This window comes from Myripristis murdjan, chromosome 21 (genome assembly GCF_902150065.1).
Source record: "Myripristis murdjan chromosome 21, fMyrMur1.1, whole genome shotgun sequence".
In the NCBI taxonomy this organism is placed as follows: Eukaryota; Metazoa; Chordata; class Actinopteri; order Holocentriformes; family Holocentridae; genus Myripristis; species Myripristis murdjan.
The window spans coordinates 33,141,803-33,168,823 of NC_044000.1; the positions used below are offsets into that span (position 1 = coordinate 33,141,803).

Genomic DNA, 27,021 nt, shown 5'->3' on the forward strand with positions numbered 1-27,021 from the left:
AAAGAAGTGGTTTCTAGAAAAATCCCTGGGAGATCATGATTTGAGAGGCAGTAAAGATCATCATCTACACCAATACACAGTAGAGTAGTTAATGTATTGTTTGCTTTATAATGTTGGTTACAGCATACACTATAGATCAATATTTAAAATATGGGATAGAATATGTCATTATCAAAGAGAATGTGGGCATAATAAAATATTGAGAAGGCATTTTAACAACTGCCTTTGAGTATTTTTGTCTCAGATGCACAGTTTCTTTTATTTTTATGTTCAAACAAACTAAAATTTTAATTAATTGTTGCTCTGTGTTAATTGATTAGGACCTTCTGTGTATTTTTATGAACAACAGAGGGCAGTGACAGTGGGAAGACATGTATTTCAAATCCACATGACCCTGTGTAAATCAGACAGCTTCAGAGCTGCTGTCAGGTTTATTTTTTCACTTTGACAGAGTCAGGCTAATGACTCCCATAGACTTCAAGTCTTTATGCTAAGCTAATAGGAAATGTTACTCATTGGAAATGAACCACTGGACGTACAGGGGAGAAAATGGTGTCCAACATCTTTTCTCTGTCTGGGTAAGTCAATAAAAGGATATTTTGCCCAAAACGTTGGAATATTCCTTCAAGAATAGTTCAAGGTTCTGCAAAATGGACAAGAAGTTTGTCGATTGTAGCCACTCAAGGATATCTACAACTTTTATTCAAAAGTCTACAAGAACTACCGTCTCAGAAATGATGCTTGGAGATGCCTGAAGTTATTTTATCGAGTGTTTTTCTGTTTATGTTCGATAAATTCTACCATCAAAGTGCTTGCCACTGAGGTTAATTTGTTAAAACTATGCGATGTTATGAAAGGCAATATCAGAGCAGTGAAAATGTATGAGCTGCCAGATTCAATGGGAGCCTCTGGCGTCTCCCACAGCTGGTCAGAACAACCCATCAATTATGCAGCTGGCAGGGAAAACGCCCTGCTCAGGTTTCATGTTTCAGAGCATTTATTTATTTTTTTGTCAATCCTGAGAGACGGTGTGGAGCTCTGGGGTGCCATGTTTTGTCGCTGAGATGTCGTTACGTACTCCTCCTTCCTCTAATATCCCCAAAAAGTTTTAGTGACATTTATGAGCACAAGGGACAGTTAAAGCAAATCATGAGCAAACCGTTAATAGCGTGAAAGACTTTAGGAATCTAAGGGATTGACAGGGATTGTAAATGTTTTGTTGATTGGTGGTTTTAGCAAAGAAGAGTCAGTGATCCAGACTTGAGCGCAGAGGAGATCAACCATTAGCCGCCCAATAAAACTTTATCGTGGATCTGTGTTATTGTTGGATCAAGATGTTGGATCCAGGTCAAGAAGTAGAAAGTCAGAGGCAGCCGGACTTTCTGCAAAACTCTGAGGATGTTTCGCCAATCACCCGAGAAGCTTCCTGAGTTCTTCAGTTTTCAGGTTAGAAGATTTCTTGAAGACTGCGCAGAAAGCCCAGCTGCCTCTGTCTTACTGCCTCTAGATATATTGGATTAAGAGTTTAGAGAGAGACTTCAGAGAGTTAATTCTAGTCGGTTAGCGAGTCTACGGAAGCAAATCCCATTCCCAACACCAGGAGCTAGCCGTCACCACGAGCAGACAACACACCCGGGAGCAGCGGGAGTGAGTACACACAAGCAAAGGAAACACTCTACAGCGGTCAGTACGACGGCGACGGGCTGCGAGGGTTCACCTCTCTGATTGGCTCAGAGTCAGGGGCGGGGCCTTGGAGATCAGGAGTTGGAAGAGTGGCGTCTTTAGTTTTCTCCAGACTGTGATTTTGAGGCGACTCGGTCCTCTCAACAATCTGCGGCTGCTTCGCCCTGTCCGGTTCAAGGTTCTGCAGCTGCTTCGCCCTGTCCGGTTCAACGTTCTGCAGCTGCTTCACCCTGTCCGGTTCAAGGTTCTGCGGCTGCTTCGCCCTGTCTGGTTCAACGTTCTGCAGCTGCTTCGCCCTGTCGGGTTCAAGGTTCTGCAGGTGCTTCACCCTGTCCGGTTCGACATTCTGCGGCTGCTTCACCCTGTCCGGTTCAAGGTTCTGCAGCACTTTCGCCCTGTCTGGTTCGAGGTTCTGCGGCTGCTTCGCCCTGTCCGGTTCAAGGTTCTGCAGCTGCTTCGCCCTGTCCGGTTCAAGGTTCTGCAGCTGCTTCGCCCTGTCTGGTTCAAGGTTCTGCGGCACCCTCACCCTGTCAGGTTCGAGGTTCTGCGGCTGCTTCGCCCTGTCCGGTTCGAGATTCTGCGGGGTTTTGGCGTTCTGTTGCTGCGTTGTTTTGCTACTGTCGAGCGGCTGCTGCTGCAGCGACAGCAGGTAGGCCTGCTCCTGCTGCAGCTGCTTCTGGAGCTTCTGGGCTTGGCGCTGCTCCTCAAGCTCCCGCCATTTATACTCCTGAGTACAGGGAGGGGGAAGGTGAAGTTTGGGCAGGTTGCACTACTCAAACCATATTGCTGATGCTTTGTTCTTTACTCGTATATTTGGGTTTCCCGTTAGCTGGCACCTATCCTTCCCTGAGGTCTACAAACATTCAGACCTATGCTATCCTACCAGATGACTTGCATGTCTGTGCCTTGCAGGAAACCCACAGAAATTCGAGGAGACCATGCAGAATTCCACCCTGAAAAGGTTGTTCTTCTGCAAAGCAATAGCTCTAACCACCGTGCTGCTCCTTCTTTACAGTACCAACGTGATCAGCGCAAATTTATAATGCTGACAGAAGCTGGAACATGATGGAAAAAGTAACTTAGCAATTGGTAAGATGGTTGTGGAGCAAACATGGGCTGGCTGCTGAAAAACAGTAAACCTTTATCAGTTGTTCTGGCTTAGAGAACATCATGTTTATCCATTTATTTCCACTGCATCACTTTATTATTCACTATTCCTGATGGACAATCATGTTTGAGGGGGAAAATAGAGCAATCAAGAGGCTTAAGGCCAAAGCCCAGGCACTGGTTAAGCAATATGCAGTTTTAAAAATAGCAGCCCCTGTTTTGAGGGCTTGTAGCTTTTGCAAACATCTTTATGCGTGTCTGTTGCAGCTGTTGGATCATGTCGATGGTAATTACACCGCTGTGCTTTTTACACAGCGTTGATCTTTACAAGTTTTGCATTTTGTAGTTTATTGCCAGAGGCTTTATCCGTGCATGTTGGCTCAAGCACGAGTAAAATGTATTCCTTCCAATTTGGACTAAAGCAAATGTTTGAGCACTTTAAATTAGCTGTAACTGCATCAAAGAGTGACAGCCAATCGTGATGTGAAAGGAAACATTTATTTCAGCCTGAACTGTATGGATGATGATGCTGTGGGAACTGGCGAGCACAGCCGGTGATGGTGTGAAGCGTGGAAGGAGGGATATGTGCGGTCACATCCTTTCATTATTTGAGCATCCTTCACAACCCCCCGGAGGAGCTGAGTCCATTAACAGTGACAAAACATCCGAGTCATGCAAACCCTGCGAATCACAAAACCCCTGTCTTCTGCAAAACGTGGAACATCTGGAGGCAAAACAGGGGAAACCCTTTCTTCCTGTTGGATGAATTATTTCCTGGTGACATCATCACCGAGGGCTCGTAAACATCCCGACTGCCCGGGCGAGGAGCTGAGAACGCTTACGTCTTAACCTCAATGTTTAACAGCTCCCTTCAGATCGAGAGAAGTCATAAGTTAGAGCCGGTTCATTCGACTTGAGTTCATGTTGGAAGAGAGGGAAAGTTTGCGTAACGGAGGGATAAATGAGTACCTGCATTAGAAAATTTAACAGCCTGGCAGCTGGCGAGGCATTTTTCAAAAAACCACTGACAAGGCAAACTGATGGAAATAACAGTGAAGACATAAATTTACTGAAAAGGAGGCAGAAAAGGCAGAAAGAGAGGAAACAGAGGGAAAAAGAGTCAGATGGAGAGAATGAGAGGAGAGGAGGGGAGAATTTTCTATATTTCACTCACTGGAAGATAAATGACCAAAAACGGGTAGAAGGCTGAGAAAGAGAGAAAATCTATTTTTCCCTCACTGAAAAAAAAGAAAACTGATTGTGAAAAAATATATAAATAAAATAAGAGGAGATAAAAATAATGAGTGAGGCTCACCAGCAGCATGGCCTGTTCGTGAAGCAGCTGCTGCTGTAAGATCTCTAGGTGCCTCTGCTCCTCCTCCAGCTGGCGGCGGATGTACTCCTGTCAATCAAACAGCAATAAAAACACACCACATCACATTTAATATACGAAAACATACAGACAGCCAACCGGAGACCACGTGCAGAGCATGCAGCGAACTAACCAGTATTTTCATCGCTGATTAATGTATTGATTTTTCTCAATAACTTGATGTATCCTTTACTGTGTAATATATGAAAAATAAAGTCAAAGTCTCATGAGAACTGATCAGAGCCCAAAGTGAAATGTCTTCAAATGTCTTCTATAGTTTGACCAGCAGCCAAAAAACACCCAAAGTTGAAATTTTTATAAAGACATGAACAGAGAAAAGGAAGACAATCGCAGCATCTCAGTGAAGCTGGAATCAGCAAATCAGTACATGTGGTGATCTTACTTTATAAAAGTCTAAAACATTGATTATTATGATAGTAACTGATGGATTTTCTGTTGACCAACAAATCGATTAATCAACTACTCGTTTCAGTGCTACTGGACAGCTTGATGTAAGCCTGTGTCAGCACATGGTTAACAAAAACCCAGACATTACGATAGAAAAGTCTGCTGTTGCTTTGAACATGAACATGAATATAAACAAAATAACAAATGAAGGGTAATTTAGGGTAATTTTTTTTTTTTTTTTCTGTAGCAGCTGGATTTAGTTTTGTGTGGAGGTTTGTACGATGAGGCAGGAAATTACAACCAGGGAGGAGACAGGATTTTTACTGGGCTAAAAATAAAGTTGCTCCTCAGCAGTTAAAGAAGCAGCAGATTTTGTCCACCAGAGGCCAGAGGTAATGTCGGTTCATTATGTCCACCAGGTGGCAGCCTGGAGGGGATCATGTGTTTAGTCGTGTGTATCTGTCTGCAGCTGATCTCCATGCTACTGGGCCTATCAACAGAACAGCTTCTGTGCTCAGTTATAACTGTATGATCATGGACTTGTTGTGATTCAAAACCTTTGAAAAACAAACTCTGGAGAAGGGGAGATGCGCAGGCAGTGCCTCCGTGTTTTCCCTTCTCCCAGTAGGCTGAAATCTGAGCAGCGGATAGATAGATAGATAGATATACTTTATTGATCCCAACCAGGGAAATTCTGGAGAAGGGGAGATCTGCGTTTTGGATCTGGAGGAGCTGGACAAGACTGAGCACGATGATAAACAAGGATGATGCCTTCACGTGCGCTGGGGATTTTGGGCTCCTACCTGTTCACGGTCGGCCCTCCTCTTCTCCTCCTCGGCCCTCCTGCGCTCCTCCTCCTCTTTGCGGCGTCGCTCCATCTCCTCGATGCGGCGTTTCTCCTCCTGCTCGCGCCGGCGCTGCTCGCGCTCCTGCTGCCTCCTCATCTCGCGCTCGCGCCGTTGTTGCTGCGGGCGACAGAGAGCAGGAGCTCAGTAACAGAGACAATCTACAAATCCAGTCTGCACTCCAAACCCAACACAAAACCCAGTCCTGAGGTGTGTGACCTTCATGTTCTTGTGTTAAATTGTTCAAATCAGAAACTGGCAACAAGACACAAACAGGAACTGATGTTTTATTTCCCTCCTGGTCTATAAAAATGTGGAGCAGCGCCTTCAGAAGCTCAGTGGGCCAAGACTCAGCAAAAATCCCAAACCAGTCATGCTCAGCTGACAGGAAAATATTTACTTTTTAAGTTTCAGTTTAAGAATTACATTTCCTCTGGTAGTTTGTTAGATGTTTTCTGATTCGAACATAAAAGGTAAAGATGGCGGCCTGCAGCCTTCATGCCCACTGAAGCTGAAAACATAAAAGATGTCAAAAATGCCACTTTGTCAAATCACGGAGGCAAATAATTGCGATTACCACTCATGATCAAAATATTGTAAGCGATACCATATAATACAGTATCACAAAAAATACCGGGATCTTATAGTACACTCCCTTAGATTTATAAGTCAAAGTCTATTCAAAGATTTTCAAAGTCTTGGTTTGGGAAAATTCTACTAAAACTGGCATTTTTTTGTGGGTCAGACATGACATTGGTCTAAATTTAAATTATGGGTGCCATATTTTGATGTTTTTTTTTTAAATGTAAAAGTACATTCAAAGCCATTCATTCCTTTTCACTTATAGGAATTTAATTTTTCTAAACTTTACACACTTTTAAAGGATTTTTCATTCTTATGGGAGCCCAGAAAATAACTGGTATTATCACTGATGTCTAAGATAATCCCTGTCGTGTACAGTTTCCAGACTGTGGCTGCATGTTGCATTATGGGATGGAGACGCGAGGCCGGTGATGTCTATCCAGGACAGAAACACCTTGATGTACCGGGCCTGAAGGGGCGAAAACAGGCCGACATCTGATCAGCTGACAGCCGCAGTGAAGGAGCTGTCAGCATTTCATGTCCTGCTTTAAGACTTAATCATTTAATCAGAGGGAAATGTAAAGTCTGACTGGCAGTTTATCTAAGACTTGGCTCTCAAAGCAGACGGATTAGGGAAGAAAGACAGCGATTCGTGTCAGTCATCGCCTCTTGGAGAGGGAACAGCGACGGCCGCAGGATATTTACCGCGGCTCGCAGCATCGTGACGCATCGTGTTTCCACAAATTCCAGCCCCGACACTTCCAGGGGAGGAAATCTGTCAAACAGGAGCGCACATGTACGGCGGGTGGCGTCGACCTCAGCTGGCCCGCGCTCAGCTCCCTGTGGTTTCCCCCGCTCAGCACAGAGCCGGGCTTGTTTCCCCTGTCAGGCGACGGTTTTACCTGTCCTGGGATTCTGCTCGCTGTCTTTAAACACGGCCGATCACAGGGCACGGAGACTCAATGTAAACTGTGAATCATTCTTTATTCTTCAACTCGGATCCCCAATGGACCAAAGACAAAAACGAGCCAAATGTAAAGGTAAATGAAGTATAATAACTCTACATATGAAGCAAAACTAGTTTAGTTCTTGGACGTGGCACATCTCAATGGGTTTTATGCCCCGTGATGAAAAAACAAAAAATATAATATTATCATTAAAAGTGTTGTGTGGTTGGCCGGCGTCGTCTCTGGTGCCACTGGAGAAACTTTCTCTATAAAGCTCTCTGATTTCTGTTCCCATTTGATTTGATTTGATCTGTTGCATTTCACAGAAAAAACAACCCCACCTACAGTCAAGGCTGCCTTTAAAGTTTACTTTTACTGGAATTTTCTGAAGGTACAAACTGAGGTGGGTAAGAGGGAGTTAAGGTTCTGAGCCCCTTTCACCTGGAACTCCAAAATAAGAGCACAGGTCATTATTATTCTCTGGTTTCCATTCCTCTATGTGATGATTCATTGTGATACATACAGAGTCTTAAGGGCATATGCATGAATATGTATATATTCTACAATATAATATACAGTCATCTCTACTTGATAGTGAACATTTTTGTCCAGTGTCTTTCTTCTTTTTTCTTTTATTGGGCACTCGTTCTTTTTTCCTCATATTTAGCCATGTAATAATAAAGAATTTTTAACATTTTCTCCACAGAACAGTGTGTCTTGGATGTTTTTTAAGTTTGCCGGTCATATTCTACACAGGATGTTAATTTAAAAAGGAGAAAAACTTATAAAAATATATATTTCCATTGCTCCAGCCCTCTCCAAAGAGCCCTTATGAAGGACCTTTCTTAGAGTTTCTTAAATTTGTTTTAAAATTTTCTGCTTTTTTTCTCACTTTTTCTTTCTTGCTAGCCTCTGTGTTTTATCTGTGTGCTGCTGCCTCTTGGCCACACTTGGAAAAAAAATATGTGCATTTTGTTTTGAACTTTGTTTTACAACTAGGATTAATGTACTACTAGTTTTTTTTTTGTTGTTTTTTTACAAATTTCTTTTTTTCTATTTCTTATCATTTAATTCTTCTCTTGTGAATTTGAGCCACTGGAACCGACCCAATTTCCCCATGAGGATCAATAAAGTATTTCTCTCTCAGTGCGGCTTCACAAGGTTAAAGAAAGCTTTAATGAAAAAACAAATGGATCTATAGGCAGTGTCATGAGTCACGACCGCTGTGGGAAAAGCAGACGAGCCAAAAGGACGTCACGGCGCTCTCTCTCATCGCCGAGGCCTCGTGCGTTCAGGCCACAGGATATTTAACCCGCCTGCACGGCGTGTCGGAGCGTGCATACCCGCTTTAAATTCTGCCTGCATGAGAGGTGCCTGCACGGTCACACCGACGGGGAGCATCCGGGTGAAAATGTGAAGCAGTGCTAATAAGACAGTATTACGAAACAAATGAAAAGGCGGCGCTATTCTCTAGTTCCCGGCCTCTATTTACCTCCAGCTACCTGTCATTTCATCATTTGCAGCGTCTCTCTCTCTTTCTCGCTCTCTGTGAGTCCCTCCTCGACGATTTGGCCACTTCTACCCCTTTCTAAGTCATCTATTTTGGTCTTCTCTCTCTCCCCTTCCCAGAGAGTTTAGCTCTGTCTACTTCTGTCTGATTCTATATTCATCTCCCTGACTCTTTGTCCCTTCATTTCCTCTCTTCTATCACTATCTCTCTCTCTCTCTCTCTCTCCCTCCTCGTCCGGGAGAAACGAGTTGTAAAATGCAGCCGAGCTCGCAGAGACACTAATAGAAAAAGACTGCAGCTCACACAGATAAGGGCTAATTACAGCAGGGGTTTTCAAACTTCTCCTCAGGGGACACCAATTAAATTCTTTCCTTTTTTTTTTGCGCATCGCGAGCCAAAATTGATTTTGCAATCTATCGTCTGAGATCATCAAGCCCAAAATCGTGTTTCTAGCTCGCTAAACCTCGCAGTCAAAAGCCTTTAATCCAGCCTTCCCTGCACAGAGAGGACGGCTCGGTGCAGAGCGGAGGCCGAGGCTCCGGGCGCTGCGACCCGGCGGAGCTGACTCACTCTGCCTGGTCACTTGGGGGAAATTTTCTCCACACAGGAAGTCACAAACTGATACCAAATGGCATTCTGATATCTGATATCATTCTGATGTGCATTTTCTCCTCTTTATATGTCGTCTTTTTGCACTCAACTGCAGCCCCTTTACAGCACAAAAAAATAGTTTAGTGGTGTCATTTTACAGAATTTATGTTTAATGATATAAGAAAACCTCCAAACTGTTACGACTCACTGCCATTAGGGGTCGCCAATGTGCAAAATCACCTTGGCATGACCAGCAGGGCCGTGCAGAGCCAAACGGGGGTCCTGGGATCCACCGGGGGTCTCTAATTAAGAGTGAAACGATTTTGTACCAAGACCAAAAATCCAAAAATTATAATAATCATAAAGCATAACACTGACCTCTGCTTTCAATTAATAAGACCATTAGAGCCTGATACATGACTTTTCCACAATCTGTGAAGGTTAAACGATGTCATGTTTATTACTGGCAAAAGCCCCTTTTTGAAGCCTTTTTGAATTGTTATTTTATGCTTATTTTTAAAGGAAAAACTTGACTTTGAAGTAAATAATTTTTTTTACCAGCTAAACTGTGATATAAACTAAACCACAACTGAGCTGAAAACGGTGAACCACACCGTCTCTGGAGGGTTTCTGCAGCGTCTCCAGTGAAAGAAATTTGGTCCAATTTACCTAAAAGCTGAAGCAGCGACAGAAATGTGCTCAGACGAGGACCCGCGGGACAAAACTTTAACAAAGCGAGACTCTGCGGTCGACATGTTTTTTTTTTTGTTTTTTTTTTAGCTTCTCTGACAGGAAAAGGTTTGGGTGTCCATTTTGATCAGAGACAGTGTGATTACAGTTGATGACCGGTCGAACACGCGGCGCTGAGAGCCAGCTGGCCGGCGGACGAGGCGGCTGGAAGGCAGACGGGGCAGATAAGCCGGGCTCTGCGAGATAAAGGCCAATTAGAGAAGGAGCGGCCCCGGGGTCCAGGCGGGGCCAGATCCCTGCAGCTCCACGCTAATCACCGCCGCTACTGTCAACACAGCACAGCGGTAATGACAGGGGACGGCTTGGTGTTTTCCATTTTGAGGAATAAACATGTTTACCCAGGACAGATATGGGTACGCATAATTTTAGGTTGTGGCCACGCAGAGTTATTCCAAACTTACACACAGACATACAGCTAAAGACGATCAGTATGTTTGCATATGGAGACTGGAGATGTTACTCTGTCATGTGATAAATTATTAGAGGCAAGTCAATAAAAACTAAACTGCACAGATGGACGTCTGATTCAGATTTCTGATTTTGATTCAGAAATCTTTGCTGCTGCGTTTTGATGTCATTATGGAGCTTTACAGAAATACTAACTGTGAGAAATATTGTTTTAATGGCTGTAGGTCAGCTCAATAATGTAATTAGTAAAAGTGAATTGTAGAATAATTGTGGTTTGTTTCAAAACTCCTCTTTCTACAACTTGTAGCATGAAAAAACAACCGGTGTCTAGTTTTGTTAGCTAGCTAAGAAGCTAACAGGCTAATTTAGCAAAATAACAAATTTTAGTGATTAAATGTGTCTATGAGCCATTATTAACCAGATTCTAGTAATAATATTAATAAGTAGTGTAGTATATTTTAGCTAGTGTGCTAATTACATGTTTTAACAAGAAAACAGCTAAGCAGATGCTATGGTTAGCTAGCTCAGGGGTTCCATGATGTGAGAGGAAATACTGTGAAAGAGCCTATAAATAAATATGTTTTTTTTTTAGATGCCATATCTGAAAACTGGCCACATAAGTGGTGTTCAAATAAAAACATGCAAAAAACAATAATTCCACTTTTTTTGTACTTGAACAGTTTCAAGTGAATTAAATTACAGTTCAATTACAGTATTCTGTATTTTGCTGAGGACCCGCAGGAGGCTCCTCGAGGACCCCCGGGGGTCCCAACGTCCAAGTTTGAAACCCACTGAGCTAACAGGCTGACATCAACTAAACATAAAACCAGACGGATCAGTGAGCAAATAATCTGCTCCCAATCCAAACAACACAGAAACTGATCGTGTCGTTCAGGACGAGCTCAGCTGTTGCTGCACTGAAGACCTCCAACATGGCCGCCACAGGCCGCAGCATCAGCGTCTCCATGGTGACAAGAGGTCAGGGCGCGGTTCGGGGTGCACTCACCTCCTCCAGCCGCCTCCTCTGCTCCTTCTGCTGCTCGATGCGTTTCTGCCTCTCGGCCAGCAGTTGGCGCTTGTACTCCTCCTGCTCGCGGAGCTGCTGCTCCTGCAGGAGCTGCTGGCGGCGCAGCGCCTCCGAGCGCTCCTTGTTCTCCTGCTGCAGCCGGATGAAGTCGCGGCGCAGCGTCGACTCGCCGGGCACGTTCACGATGGAGCTGCGAGGGCACATCCACATATTTAAAATTTGTGTTTTTGTTTTGTGTGTTTATTTTCTCATACTTTAATTCTTCTCTTGAGAATTGAGCAGCTGCAACTGACCCAGGTTCCCCTGAGGGTGGGCTTTTATTTTGACAGATTTTATTTAAACCCCTGAACAAAATTATCTTGATTTCTTTTCACAAATATTTATTTAAAAAAAACATCTCTGTTTTAGCTAATGAAGATGACATTTTCTTTGTTGGAAAGAGTAGAGTCTAAAATAAAATAAAATAAATGTCTAATATGTGTTGTTTTATTTCATGTTGTGTATTTTAACATCACTGCCGTTACCTCGGTTCTCCTTCCTGCTCCGGTGCTTCCTCCTCCTCTTCCTCACTGCCGCTGTACTCATACTCAGTCTCATCTGGAAATATGACAGAAAAACAAAAGAATAAATATAATAAATCACAAATGTTTATGCTCAAAGGTGATTATCCATGATGGCATTTGGATGAAAATGAAAATTATGAATTGATAAATCTGAGAAAACACACCAACATGCTGGTCGATCAGAGTTTGTTATAAAGCTGAGCTGCTGATTTGACCACAAAACTTATTTACTTATTTATATTTCACTTAAAGTCCCGCAGCTGCTCTGAAAGGAACAGCCGAGCTCTAAATGTATTTTTGCATGAACTCAGATCAAGAACATGCAGGCCTCCCACATGAAACGGTCGGCGTGAGGGCGAGCGCCGGACGACTGCACTCCCTCACCCTGTCTGAGCAGAAAATATGTCATGAATACTTTTAATCGACAACAAATTTCGGTGAAAGCTTGAAAAGGAAAAGATGTTGTTTGAACATTTCCGGCTGTGGATCTCAGCAACACAGAACCCCCTGGAGGTCCGCCATGTTTAATTGGCAGCTGCTGGCTCGCCGGGCTGAACTTTAACCAACATAATCCTGTTTCCACATGAAAACCCCGTAAACCCACTGTAGGGGATTTTTTTTTTTTTAAATTTTTTTTAGCTGAATGAACGGATGGCTTGATCTCCCAGGTCTTGAGAAACGTTACGATCACATGTTACGGCTTGTGAAACTCTCTCAAACCCCATCGTATCGCTCCAAACAGCTGATCTGCACGGTTTCTGCGTGTTCCTCCGCCGGTCGAGTATTTTATGACCTTTGAGGCTCATCAACCCCCTTTCAAAACCCATTACAATGTTTTCCTAGCAGCACCGAGTCCACAGGATAAGACAGAAATACCACGACGTGAACCTCTACCCTGTTTCAGAGACTGGTGTTCGACGTTTGAAAGGACCACGCCGGCTCTTATTTTGGGTTCCCCTTAACATTCAGGCTCAATATCAGCTGCCTGAGTGTGTGTAGAGGATGTTTTGGTCATTTTTACCCCACTGCACTCCGATTCCAAGGACATAAAATGTGGAAAAACCGCTCTGTGAAAAACACATACTTTCACTAAAACTGTCATAAATCTATTAATCTAGTATTTGTGCACCTAAGAGGATCTACTTTCTTCCAGGTGGATTCCCATTCTGCCCAGCGGCTCTTCAGCTTTGTTGTGCATATTTTTGATTGACAGCTCGGTGGGCAGAATCCGAGCATAGCGGAGATTGATAATTGGCTCCCCATGGAGCATGGCGTTTGATATTCGACCACCAGTGTCTCACCAGAACGAGGTAAAACAGTCAAAGAACAACAAAAAAAAAATCCCTCCTGGGCGCAGACCATCTTTGGTATTAATGCTCAAATCTGAAGTGATCATAACAGAGTAAAGCAGACCAACGTTATGTACATGCAAGCCATGAATTAACATCTACGCTAGGGCTGAACGATATGGTAAAAATCATATTACAATTAATTTTGCAGATGTTGCAATAGTAATACGATTCATGATTTTAGCAGGAATGATAATTAATGTATTATAATTATCATTTTCACTGAAAGATATTGAAATGATGATTTTTATTTCATCACGATACAATATCACATCAGTTCTTTGGATAATTATATGATATTTTCTGATATCACAAAGTCAGCCACGATATAATTTCGATTCAGCTGAATTCAGTAACCGACAATCCTTAAGAGATGATGTCATTTTGCCCATTTAACACAATCAGTTACATCACAAGGCCGTGTTTCTGTTTAAAGTGTTTGCTTTGTCATGTTTCCTGAGTGTTTTCTCTCGTTCTGGCATCATTGTTTGCAGATGACATGTGATTTGTGATTTGTCATTCGACCTGTTTTCTCTCTGAAAAGGGGAGCAGAGATCTTTATTGTCTTTTTCTCGGCTGCTTGGCGCCGGCACTGTTTGCTCGTTTAGGAAGGCGGTGCGTTTGGACGGAAATGGTGACTAAGAAATGCAACGGGACTTTCAAAATAAAGGCGCATCGCTAAGATGATGATACGGATCAATATTTTCACTTTTACTGGATCGTTGATCATTAAATCGATACATCGATCCAGATTCATGGATAATTACACCCACAGATTGTAAAACAAACATGTTTCTGGAAATCTGGAAAAACAAATTTGTATTTCAGCTCATCTCTATAGCACCATAAAACTTTATTTACAATGTTTTGTCACACATTTTACCTTTATTGAAAAAACAGCACTTCTGCAATTTGGACATTGCACTTCATCATACTGCGATTTCAATAATTGTTAAGCTCTATTCTACGTTACCAGCACATGTTCCTCACACACTTAAGGTAGCAGTATTTATGACGGACACAAGTCTAAACTGGCCCGGGACGTGGCTTTGAGGCGGTGGACTCACCCTTCTCGCCCCTCTTCTTCTTGGTCCGGTCGATGTGGTCTTTGAGCTGGATGCGGACCTGCCTCTCGTTGGGCTGGTCCCGGATGAAGGGGTGCTTCAGCAGCTGCTCGGTGGGGGGGCGCTGGGTGTAATTCTTCACCAGGCAGCTCTCGATGAAGCTGAAGAACTTCTTAGACCTTTTTGAGAGGGGAGAGGACGCGGGGACGCTTAACAGGATTCGTCTCAACAGTGAGGCGGTGAGCTCTTGGCACTGTGCAGCTCTTTAGGCACAAGCAAAAAAAATCCCTTAAATAACATTAGAGAGGCACAGGTCAGGGTTTTTGGAGCCTCTTCTTAATACTGGTTTTGTAATGCCTCAATTGGCTGACATAACTTCACTTTTCTCATTAACCACAGTGCATCCCAAATGTTCGTAACCATCCGCAGATCGCTGCAGACAGAAGTTTGGAAAGTCGTAACTTAGCCGCACTGAAAGCTGCATAAAACCTGCCGAGAAAGGCTTTGCAACATTTCTAGAAGATAATTTCAAGACATATTTGATGGTGCTGTGCATCACTGTGACTACTGTTTCCAAAAAGGGACGTTTCTAATGGTTTTTGCGTTGTTTGGACTGTGTTGAAGGCTGGGAAGAAGCTGCAGCCGAGCGGTGAGTTTCTCCTCATAAAGTGCAGCAGCAGCTCGGTCCTGGAGGAGGCTGACACGATGCAGCAGCAGGTCAGATCGACCACATCCAACTCCTCCTTATCAGCCTCACACCAATAAAAAGGGCCCTGTCGCCTTTTTGCAACCAGATGGGCCCAAGTCTTACCAGGAATCACCTCAGCGGACGAGTAAATACTCTGACAGGTGGTTGCTGATAGAAAAAAATAACTCCCCCTTCTTCTTCATGAAGAGACGTATCTGAGGGGAATCACTGTTTTAAAACAGCCTGGGTGGAAAAACACTGAACCTATCCTTCATCAGTCTGTGCTTATAGCCGTTTAACATGAACCAACATAGCATCATTAGTGTTTGCCTGATGAGAATATTTTCATTGAGGCAGCCCAGCCTTCTGTGTACTACATGAAACTATTTTTAATCCCATAGGCTATTAATTTCATCACACACTGTCGTGAATAAATACATCAGCCGCGGTTTATTAACGGTCGATCCCGGCTGTAATAATCAAACGCTCGGCTCGTAAAGAGCACGGCTCGCTCTGAAATTAAAAACAACAAGGCCACTTAACAGAACAGAGGCGCTCGCTGCGGATTCACAAAATAAAAATAAAAATCCATATTCAATTACCGTCAAAAGCCATGAGCATCAATAACAAGTGGAACGTGCTCGGGCTGAAATGGTGATCAATCAGTGATTTCCTTTTGATTTCTGATTAATCTGTGCATCCACGAGCATTACGCTAATAGAAATATATACATAAATGTTGATGATTAAATAAAATGAAGCTTTTCTTTTGTTCCACAGGAGCGAGAGAGGCAGATTAAACAGCCGTCACATTAGCCTGCTATTGTGCAGATTGATGGTGACAACCGTTTATTTAATAGCTCAGCACCGCTAATTCTCTGCTAAATGAACTGAGCTCATTTTGCCGTTTAGTGGAAGTAATAAATTGCAGCGGGAGTTTAACTTCAGCTGCCTCTCCTTCTGCTAAAGCTTTACCACCGCAGCTTCTGTTTGAGGGGTTTTTATTTTATTTTATTTCCATGTCAGGCTCACAGTTTCACACAGCAGAAACAAAATAGTGATTACACCAAAACAAAACTCCCAGATCATTTCCTGTGACCTGTGACGGCTGAAAAGCGGACGACAAACAACTCCTGAAAGACCCCATGACATGGACTTTTATTTTCTTGATTTGGTGAATTGAAACAGGACGTCTGGGCAGGGAAGGATCATTCACATGTGCAAAATCAACAGGATCTCGGTTTGGGAGAGAAATAGCATAGTATTTTATTTTGAAGGAATAGGTGGACGAGAGGTGGTGTAGAGATTTGTGAAGGTTTAATTTATGTCACTACTAAAGATGCTCATGAAATCATATTTGAAAACTCGTGAACCTGTTAGGACCCTCCCTGCTCGGATGTTCAGCTCATCAGCATGAGAGAGAGACGGCGGGGATCTTGGGGGGGATTTGAACCCAAACCCCTCGGATGTGGCCGCGTCGCTGCAGAAAATGACTCCAGCGTGACAAGAGGCAAAAGTTCACTCACCATTTTTTGGACTTGAGTCGCGGAGGAGGGTTTCTGGGAATGAGGAAGAGGGCTCTCATTGGATGCATGTCGCACAGAGCTGCAGGGCAAAAACAAGACGCAGGTCAGACAGAAGCAAACAATTATCTGTTTCTCCATGTTAAGACTACATTTCCCATCAGCCCCATTGCTTCCTGACCCCCTTCCCTCTCTCTACTGAAGAGGATCAACATGTTGGAGGTGATTTTTTCCTTCCATCTTCTACCTGAAGCTGCAAAAAACTCTGAAAGCTTCAGCTCCATTTGCTCTGGAGGAACGGCGCCCTCTTCTTCTTCTTTTTTTTTTTTTTTTTTTTTTTTTTTTTTATGCCGTAAAGCAACGCAGCTGATTTACTGCCTGATCTGTTAAACTGCAGCACACAGCTGAAGTGACTGGACTTACGTGGAGCTCCTTCAGCCATCTCTATGGCGGTGATTCCACAGGACCACAGGTCGCTCTGCGTGAAGACAAGTAAAGTTGCAGTTTCTCTAATAATAAAATACCGCTCAAATTTTTTAACCTTACAAAAACCAAAAATGAAACAGTGTCAGTGAGGTGTGGACCTCTGAGACTGAATTACATCTGAATCTTTGTATTTTCAAGCTGTTTTGCTTAAAGGAACGCTCCAACATTTTGGGTAAAATCCCCTTTTTCCCTCTTCCCCAGACTGAGACCAGATGTTGGACACCATCTTCTCCTCTGGACGTCCACTGGTTCAGTTCCTATGGGTAGCATTTCCTGTTAGCTTAGCATAAAGACTTGAGGTCTATGGGAGTCATTAGCCTGGCTCAGTCAAAGTGAAAAATTAAACCTTACAGCAACTCGTTTTGGATTTTTTATGATACTCTGTGTAAATAACACAGCTTCCCTTTTCACTTTGATGCAGCTAGGCTAACAACTCCCATAGACTTCAAGTCTTTATGCTAAGCTAAGACAAAATGCTACCCAGTAAGCTGGAGAAAAAAAGGGTATTTTGCCCCAAACGATGGATTATTCCTTTAATTAATAATGAAGCAGATGCCTAGACGCTTCAAATATTTGTTATATCACACAGATGGCTTTTATCACCAAGACTGAGGGACAAGATTGTTCATTTGTTTATTAGACATACAGCATAAACACATTTTTTTTCTCAAACAGAGAGCCCAGAGACAGCGAGGGCGCGGCCGTGGTTACCCGGTAGTCGTAGGTGGCGTCTGGGTTTTCGTCGCAGGCGATGACCTCGGGAGCCATCCAGTACGGCGTCCCGATGAAGGTGTTCCTCCGGCCCACCGTCCGGTCCAGCTGGGCGCTCACACCGAAGTCCACTGGAGGCCAGGGGGGTGAAACCAGTTAGTGCCAGTTCAAACCAGTTTCATCTAAAGAAATTTACACAGACCAGACCTGAGGGGGTGTGACAGTGTTCATGTATCTGGACCAACACAGGACCTCAAGTGAGGTTTTTTTTTTCTCAGGTGAGACTTTTTTTTTAATGCATCCAGCCAATAAAATCCTCAAACTGGTGAATTTTGTTATTTCCAAACCCCTGAATAAAACAGCCTACTCATGTAAACTTTATATAGATTTGTGCAAATTAATGCTTTACATTTTCTTACTTTTCTAACAATACTCAACATCAATTTGTCCATTTTGTTCTGGTGCTTTCATACTTTAGTACATTTACCTACAAGATCCTTACAGCCTGTGTGACAGCAGAGTCACAAGTCTTTTAAATTTCAGCCCTGAAGACAAATTAAATATGTAATCTGTGTAATCTGCCCGGTGACACGGGTTAAATGTACTGTTGTGCTGTTGTCATGCCACCTTGGTCCATCCTGCTCACGGGATTATATGACTCCTTTACAGGACATCACAGAAATGCGTCCCATATTATCACCTGCCTTTATACAAAACCTGCTGTCAGCTGTGTGAGACAAACCCAGGCAGTTTAACCTCAGTCTCAATCTGGCCTCCTCTTAGTTAAACACCAGCATATTTCCATTTCAGGGTGGGGACTCGGTTTGCCTGGAATGGCCGTAAAAGATTCAGATTACAAAAATTATTCTGATCTCAGCTGGAAATATGCTTTAAGGAGAAATGAGCCATTTCCATGAGTCAGAAAATAATATAACATATTGAATTGTTGGCATAAATTGCACATAAGTTTACAAGGTGAGGAAAAATGATTTGAACATTCGCTCTGTAATCCTCATGTTACTGGATGTAAAGGAGCCGCGTTATTTTAAGGAATGTGAGTCAGGCGGTGGGTTTAGTCACTCCGTCCCCACGGAGGAAAAAAAACAGCCTGAACGCTTATTTCTCAAGGATTTACATTTATGAAGTTTATGCATCTTTTCCAAACGTATAATTATGTGAAACATTACAAGCGAGCGCTGGAAAAGCTCCCATGTGGCAGCCACTCAGATCTGGTGCTGCTTTGTTTTTTTTGAGCTTTTTATTGTGTTGTTGTTGTTTTGTTGTTGTTCTTTTTTTAACTGCACACTTCCTGTCGGCGTCCTCAAGCCGAGCGCCGTCACATACCCAGTTTGACCTCGGCGTTCTCGGTCAGCAGGACGTTTTGCCCCTTGATGTCCCGGTGGATGACGTGATGGGCGTGCAGGTGGGCCAAACCCTGGACACACACACACACACACACACACACACAAATTAAATTAAATACAAATATCCCAGTGAGGAAAATAATCTCAAAAAATATTTCAAGTGCTTGCAGTTGTCATTATTTAGCATTCATTAACCGAAAAAACCCAAACAGTGCACATCTTTTGTTTTGTTTTCTAGTCTTTATACATTTTTGTTTTCTCTGAGTGAAGTGAAATCACTGATATTTGAGCACTAAAAGTGAAAACTCAGTATGAAAGTGTTAAAAGTGTTTGTCATTGCTGTGCTTTGTGAACTTTGGCTCACAGTCCTGTGTTTATATTTATTCATATTTCATGTCTTTTCTGCAGCCCTGGCTCTCCTGCATCTCAACATACACTTTACAATGTTTTTTATTCATTCATTTGCTTATTTACTTATTTCATTCATTCATTGGTTCATTTTTTGGTATCTTTTATGTCATTGTGACTCAAATGTCTTGTAGTTTTCCTGCTGTAGTTTCTTGGTCTGGTTTCTCCATTTTATTCTGTTGATATGAAGCATTTTATAAACAAAGTGCTCCATAATAAACTCTGTTATTATTGTTGTTGTTGTTGTTGTTGTTGTTGCTGGTGTTCCTGCTGCAACTCCAAAGTGGTTTCTGCTGCTGAGACTACACTTCCCATCATGCCTCGCTGGGCTGCGGGGCTGCTGGGTACTGACCCTGAGGATCTCGCGGGAGATGTAGGCGATCCAGTCCTCCTTCAGCGTGTTGCCTTTGGTGTTCTTCACCAGGTCGGTGATGGAGCCGGCGCCGCAGAACTCCATCACCAGCTGCAGGAGACACACACACACACACACACACACACACACACACAGAAAGAGAGAGAGTGAGGGGGTGTAAAGGGGTCGAGGCAGCAGCTGTAAAAACAAACAGGAGTGGATTCTGCAGCGAGAGGCGGCTCTCCTCTCGAGGAACAGCAGAGCTGCAGGCTCGTAAAAAGAGGTAATCCTGCCTCCACCGAACCTCGCCGCCATAAATCTGCCCGGCTCCTGCTCCCCCACCTCCTCCTCCTCCTCCTCCTCCTCCTCCTCCTCCTCCAGCCACCACTTTCCCTAATCTCTTTTGCTCCACTCCTTCTCCCTGTCTTGTTTCTATTTGCTTTCCCTTGTAGCCTTTATTTAATTTCTCTTTCTCTGTCTCTCTTATCTCTCTGCCCTTCTCCGTCTCTTCCTCTGGCGCTCGGGCCTGCAGCGCTCCTCTTATAGAGCTAAATTATATTTCACAATAAAATATTACCATGCACATGCACACCACATGCTTTTCCTGTGTGCACGACATGTAGAACGTGCAGAGCTGCAGAAAAAGCAGCAGCAGCTCTGCTGTCATTTGTTTCTTACTAAAAATAGCGCTTCAGGTGGTCCGTCCCTCATTACTCATTTCCCCCCCCACCATACCTCCTCAAAACCCTCAGCTCATTTAAATCTATTTATTCTGCAAAATATCAAGGGAATAAATTTAATAGCTGCAGTCTGGTAAATTCAGCTAATTATGGCGAGTGAAAGCAGCTTGAAACGTGAGAAGGAGCTGAAGTGAGACGACACGACGCAACTAATGATTATTTTCACTGGGAATAACTTGAGGAATACTTCACTGATTAATCAAGCTGTAAAATGTCAAAATACGTCTTTGTCAGCTTATTCCATACACAAAGTCTAGTATTTTGGGTGGATATGAAATCGATCCTCCAGTTTTTAAGATTAGATTAGCTGATTATTAGCTTTCAATGAGCGTCTCACACGAGAAAGACTAAGACGATCATTGAAACTATTAAAAATTACACTGAAAGTATTTTCAGTCATTAAAATAGCATACCTGCTTTACAAAGTAATCAAAACTAAACTGAAACTGAAAACAAAACATCAAAATGAAATAGAAATGATGCAAAACTATGATAACCATGTTTGCATGGTTTGGTCTTCTGCTGTGATTGGGCGGCTAAACGTGACAGTGATGAACGCAGCATTTTACCAAAAGCTGAACATTTTTTAGCTCTCAGCAACCATTAAAAACAAAAACAAGGAGGAGGAGCTCAGAATATCTGAGATTAAAGCCTTAAATTTTTAAAGAAAAACACAGTCAGAAGGAAGACCTGCTGGTCTGAGTCCAGAACCCCAACCTCCTCCTCAGCATCTGGACTCTGAAGAGACGTTGCTGTGACTTGGGCCGATTCAGGAGAAAACAATCAGCTGATTCTGGGTCAGATCAGCAGGATCTCCTTGTTCCTGAATCTCATTGCTAATCCAGCCTCACAGAGTCAACACATGGGGCTCCTTGGCCAAAAAGTAAAAGAAAAACTAGTTTTTTTCTCATAAATTTATGACTTTTGAGGTTTTTTGAGGTATGTTTGACTTTTGAGGTATAACCCCCCTCCCATAATCAGATTTTTCCCACCACAATGGCCCTGATACACCGCTGCAGTGTTCCCGTTGCAAAGAAAATTAAAAGAAAGCAGCGGCGCCTCTTGGTGTGGCGGGGGGCGGGGGGCCCGGGGGGCGGGGGGCGGGGGGCCCGGGGCCCTGCGGCGGTCGGGACTCACCCACAGCTGGTCGTCATGGCCCGGCGGGCTCTTCTTGATGAAGGCGCCGTAGTAGGTGGCGATGTTCCTGTGGTGGGAGTACTTCTTCAGCATGTTGATCTCCAGCTTGATCTCCTCCTCCTCATCCTGCAGAGACAGAGAGAGAGAGAGAGAGAGAGACAGAGAGAGAGAGAGAGAGAGAGAGAGAGAAAACCATCAGCACACAGTCAATCAGCTCTCACTGCCGGCGAGATGGTGGGGAAGCAATTACAGCGCCGAATGGAGCAAATCCAAACAAATAACACTAAGCTCTGTCTTTAACGTTTCTTTAAGCTCCGTTTGTCCAGGAGAGGCAGAGGCTGGGGGGGTGAAACGGGCCCGGAGCCCCTCGGACAGGCCGCGGCCCGGAGCCCCTCGGACAGGCCGCGGCCCGGAGCCCCTCGGACAGGCGGCGGCCCGGAGCCCCTCGGACAGGCCGCGGCCCGGAGCCCCTCGGACAGGCGGCGGCCCGGAGCCCCTCGGACAGGCCGCGGCCCGGAGCCCCTCGGACAGGCCGCGGCCCGGAGCCCCTCGGACAGGGAGCTACCCGGAGCCCCTCGGACAGGCCGCTGCCCGGAGCCCCTCGGACAGGCCGCGGCCCGGAGCCCCTCGGACAGGCCGCGGCCCGGAGGTCGGGCTGAGTTTTGCAGCTCAGGTTGAAGTGGCTGGTGAGTTTGGAGATTTATCCACACAGCAGGAAAAAAAAAAAATGAAAGTGTCGGGGCTGATTAGTCTGAAAATGGAAACGTTCACTGTCATGATTTTTCTCCATGTGAGTCAGTCTCATTTTCTCTGTTGGTTTGTCTTTTACTTTTATCTGATTGTTTCTGTCGCAGGTTTTTTTTTGATATCGCTGCGTCTCCTTTGGCATCAAGCCTTTTATTTTGTAACGCCACGAACCAGGAAGTCACAGAGCTGACATCACAGATGGGGAAAGGCAATAACAATGCACAGATTATCCAAAACCTTCACAGAAACTTAAAGCAGTACAACATTTTCCCTCTTCCCCAGACTGACACCAGATGTTCCACCTCTGGTTCCTATGGGCAGCATTTCCTGTTAGCTTAGCATAAACACTTGAAGTCTATGGGAGTCGTTAGCTGTTAGCCGTCATTAGTCGTAAGTGAAAAATTACAGCTCACAGCAACTCTTCAACTCCTTCACCTCCTTCACCTCCTTTACCTCCCTCACCTCTTTCACCTCGTTTACCTCCCTCACCTCCTTTACCTCCTTTACCTCCCTCACCTCCTTTACCTCCCTCAACTCCATTACCTCCTTTACCTCCCTCACCTCCTTTACCTCCCTCACCTCCTTTACCTCCCTCACCTCCTTCACCTCGTTTACCTCCCTCACCTCCTTTACCTCCTTTACCTCCCTCACCTCCTTTACCTCCCTCAACTCCATTACCTCCTTTACCTCCCTCACCTCCTTTACCTCCCTCACCTCCTTCACCTCCCTCAACTCCCTAACCTCCTTCACCTCCCTCACCTCCTTCAACTCCTTTACCTCCTTCACCTCCTTTACCTCCCTCACCTCCTTCGCCTTCTTCACCTCCTTTACCTCCTTCACCTCTCTCACTTCCTTCACCTCCGTCACCTGCCTCACCTCCTTCACCTCCTTCAACTCCTTCACCTCCTTTACCTCCTTCACCTCCTTCACCTCCCTCGTTCATGTCACACCACACACACTCTGCGACACACACCGACCAGCAGACGTGCACACACACACACACGAGTACATCTGACACACACTCGCACGGCTTGACTAGAAATTGATAGAGAAATAAATAAAAACCTGAGCTGAGAGGTGGGGCACAGCGGAGCGTCACGCCGAGCGGCTGCGACCGAACCAGCAGCTTTAACATCAGCAACATTAACATTTTATCCCCTGTAATAAAATCTGGTATAAAATCCTCTATAAAACAGCGGCCGCAAATTATTTCCTCGTTAATTCCATCAGGAACCGCGACATGCACGGCCGTCCTCCCTGCACTTCCTGACACACACACTGCTCCGCTAAAGTAAAGAGTGTGTCCACATAAAAATCATTACAAAGTCATTATCAGTGTGTGTTTCCTGTGTTTATGTCCCCGATGAGCCAAAAAAACAACTGGAAAAGGCTAAGACGGCGTATTGGAGCCAGTGAAGGCAGAAAACATGACGGTAATGATCAGAAAAAAAAAAAAAAAAAACTTCTGGGATTAAAGTCGTAAATTTATGAGAAAAAAAAACCTGGGAAAACCAGTTTGTTCTCCTGTGGGATTCAGTCAGTCAGGGGGAAATCCTGCTGGTTTGAGCCCAGAATCACAATCTTCACCTCAGCATCTGGAGAAAACAACACACTGATTCATGAGGTTTTTTCCTCATAAATTTACGACCTTAATCTGAGGATTAAGTTAAGTTTTAAGTTAAGTTTTAAGTTTCTTCTCATAAAATTTAGTTTTTTTCTCTTAAATTTACCACTTCAATCTCCAAGTGTCCACGTTTTTTTTCTTGTAAATCTACAACTTTAAATCAGAAATGTTTTTTTTCCCCAGAATATTATCTCCCCCCCACAGTGGCCCTAACACGCTGTTATGGCACCAAAATAACAATATTACTGTAACTAAGAGATTCTTTGAGAAAAAAATTCATGGTCACATTTTCAAATACGGTATGATTTTCTCGACTGTTGCCGGGCAGAACTTCCTGGTTGTGTGAACAGAGCTCTGGTTACAGGAGGGGGCGGGGCCTCTTTGCATATTCTGTTTGCATGGGGGGTGATTTTAAATAATGTGCGTTAATGAGGTTCATCAGCTGAACCTGTTTTTCAAAGTCAGGGTCATGACCTCGATCCCTGATCGGGTCATCAAATCCACCTGTGGAATTGCTCCTCATTTAAAGGAATAGTTCACCCCAAAACTATACTTTCTATTATTTAGTCAAAGGACGTGGTTTAATTAGGCTTTTCCTTGCCACAGTTCATTTGTTTGGCTTGGCAGATACTGAACATATGGACGGAGAGGCACGACTTGCATTACTTTTTCTTTTCTGCTGTTTTTTGAATTTGCTTATCTACTTCGTTCTGACATAAGAGGCCACAGGTGTTTGGGACTTTTGTTCTCCGGGAGCTTCACAATCAAACCTTTTTCCTGGGACGTTTAATACAAATCCCGGTGAGTAAATGCCACAAAAACACTGAGTTTTTAGGTTAAAATGATCTTCCAAGCTTTGTAGCTGTAGGTTCAAATCTGCATACCGTCGCAGCCCAAGGTATCGTGACGGCTTGTCATTTTTGAAAAGAAGCTCCCTTGAAAAGACGAGTGAAAAACAGAGCTAACCTTCCTACCTTGGCAACAAAACTCAGGTGAGTATGAATACTGATATCCTTTATTGATCCAGAGAGGGTTTGCTGAGCTTGTGTACTTTTTCAGCAACATTAAAAAAAAAAGAAATCAACAAAAACTCGCTGATATTCACACACACTGGTCGTACAGTGACAGATAAAGAAACAAGGCTGAGCTCAGCTGAGCGGCAGGTAAATATCCCCTTTACTGACTCTCAGTCCGTCTGGGAGGAAACCCAAAGGAAACCGCCGGCGTCCGAACGCCACGCGATAACACGTTCTAATAAACTGATATCATGACAAACACACACGCGCTCAGGATATTACCGTCCGGCCCCAGGCGGACACAAAACAAGATGCAGCGATTATTCACAAATCACTGCCGAGTTCAGTGGCCTGACATTTATTTGATCCTGCAGCTCAGCGCCGGCTCAGGCAGCGTGGCATTTTCACCGTTATCATCGCCAGACGATAAGCAGGAGGAGGCGGCGAGGAGGTGAGGCAGCGGCCGAGCCTCGCCCCGCCCCACCCCGCCCTGCTGAAGAGGAGGAAGAGGAGGAGGAGCGGCGAGCAGCCTGGACGTCCACAGAGGAGGAGCAGCTCTCAGGAAGGGGATTCATATGAAAACCTTTGGAGAGTCTCACTGTGCAGGAAAACCACCTTTTACTAGGCCGACCATTAATTATTGATCTTTGTTTTTTAGTTAACACATGAATCATTTACTGTATCAAGTGTGAAAAATAAATCTAAAGTGATCAGAGTCCAAAGTGAAAAGTCTTCCTCAGTTTGACCAGCAGCCAAAAAAAAATTCAAAATATTAATTTTATCAAGATATGAACAGAGAAAGAGAATGAGACGATGTTTGCTGTTTTTATCTGATAAATTACTGAAACATTCACTGACTCTCAAAATTAACAGAAAACCACACACACACACACACACACACACACAGAAAAATGCTGGGTTCACTGAAGAAGCTAACAGGAAACGATAAGTCGGTAAAAGTGAAACTGACTCATTTTCACTTTTAATGTGAACTGAAAAAGAACACAAGCTGTAAATAGTTTGTGTGAGCTAGAATCAGCTGACATGAGCTATTTATAATTTATAACAGTTTCAGTTTGAGCTATTTACAGGTATTTATAGGTGTTTACAGCTGTAAAAAGTAATAACAATAGCTGTACATTTCCTGTAGCTTTAACTCAAGAACCAAGTCATTTTTATCCTTTTTGGGGTGGAAAACATAACCCAGCATGTTGGGTCAAACCCCAAACCCAACCCGACTGTTTTTAACCCAGCAATTTTAAGAGTGCAGTCACTGATTATTAAAAATGATTATAATTATCATTTCTGCAATAGCATACAGCAACCAGCATCAAACTGAGTTCAGTTCCATGAGAATAACAAGTTGAAAATATCATAAAGTTAATTATTGCTTTTAGAGAAGTGATTCACTTCATATTGATGGTTTTCACCTCAACAAAAAACAACAAAGTTAACTTTATATTTATATTTACCTCTGTTTGACTGTGTGCAGCTGATTTTTCCTGTCAAATTCAGCTTGAAAAACGATGATAATAAAAAATAATGATGCATAATCACTAGAGTTTTGTAGCTGCAGTGGAAACAGAGTCGACCTGAAGTCTTATCGACGTCCGCCGGCGGCCGGCAGATTAAAGGATCGAGCCGCTGTGCTGACATATTGAACGAGGCCGGGGGGTTAAAGGGGAATCCCGCCAAATTTCAGCGTTCAAAGATGAAAACGTCTCGCTCCAAACTCGATATATATTCATATTAGGAAGAAAAAAAAAGTCAGTGTATCTCTGAAACACAGAGTCCAGTTTCCTGCTGCTCTCTGAAAAGCAGCGAGGTTTGGTTTTATTTCCCTGCCGTCCGACATTCAAGACTTTCTGCAAGTTTTATGTCATTTTCTGTAACTCTTTAATCCTGATAACAGCATTTTCAGAAGCCTTTTTTTTTTTTAATTTATCCTTTACTTTTTTATGCACTTTTTGTTCATTTGCATGGTAGCATGTTGCAGAAACAATGTGATTTCATGACCAGT

The 27,021-nt window shown here is 43.7% G+C and overlaps 1 protein-coding gene across 3 annotated transcripts in view; it reads right to left on the minus strand.

The window, feature by feature from the left end:
• LOC115379855 (mitogen-activated protein kinase kinase kinase kinase 4) overlaps window positions 1-27,021 on the minus strand; it is a 127,284-nt gene that overhangs the window by 38,082 nt on the left and 62,181 nt on the right. For all 3 annotated transcript variants that reach the window (XM_030080785.1, XM_030080787.1, XM_030080786.1), the window contains exons 4-14: window positions 21,615-21,740; window positions 19,738-19,848; window positions 18,958-19,048; window positions 17,614-17,744; window positions 16,840-16,894; window positions 16,420-16,498; window positions 14,210-14,385; window positions 11,755-11,827; window positions 11,210-11,420; window positions 5,374-5,535; window positions 4,106-4,192 (exon numbers count right to left, since the gene is read on the minus strand). In XM_030080785.1, coding sequence (XP_029936645.1) covers window positions 4,106-4,192; window positions 5,374-5,535; window positions 11,210-11,420; window positions 11,755-11,827; window positions 14,210-14,385; window positions 16,420-16,498; window positions 16,840-16,894; window positions 17,614-17,744; window positions 18,958-19,048; window positions 19,738-19,848; window positions 21,615-21,740 — 1,302 coding nt within the window. The remainder of the gene's footprint in view (window positions 1-4,105; window positions 4,193-5,373; window positions 5,536-11,209; window positions 11,421-11,754; window positions 11,828-14,209; window positions 14,386-16,419; window positions 16,499-16,839; window positions 16,895-17,613; window positions 17,745-18,957; window positions 19,049-19,737; window positions 19,849-21,614; window positions 21,741-27,021) is intronic.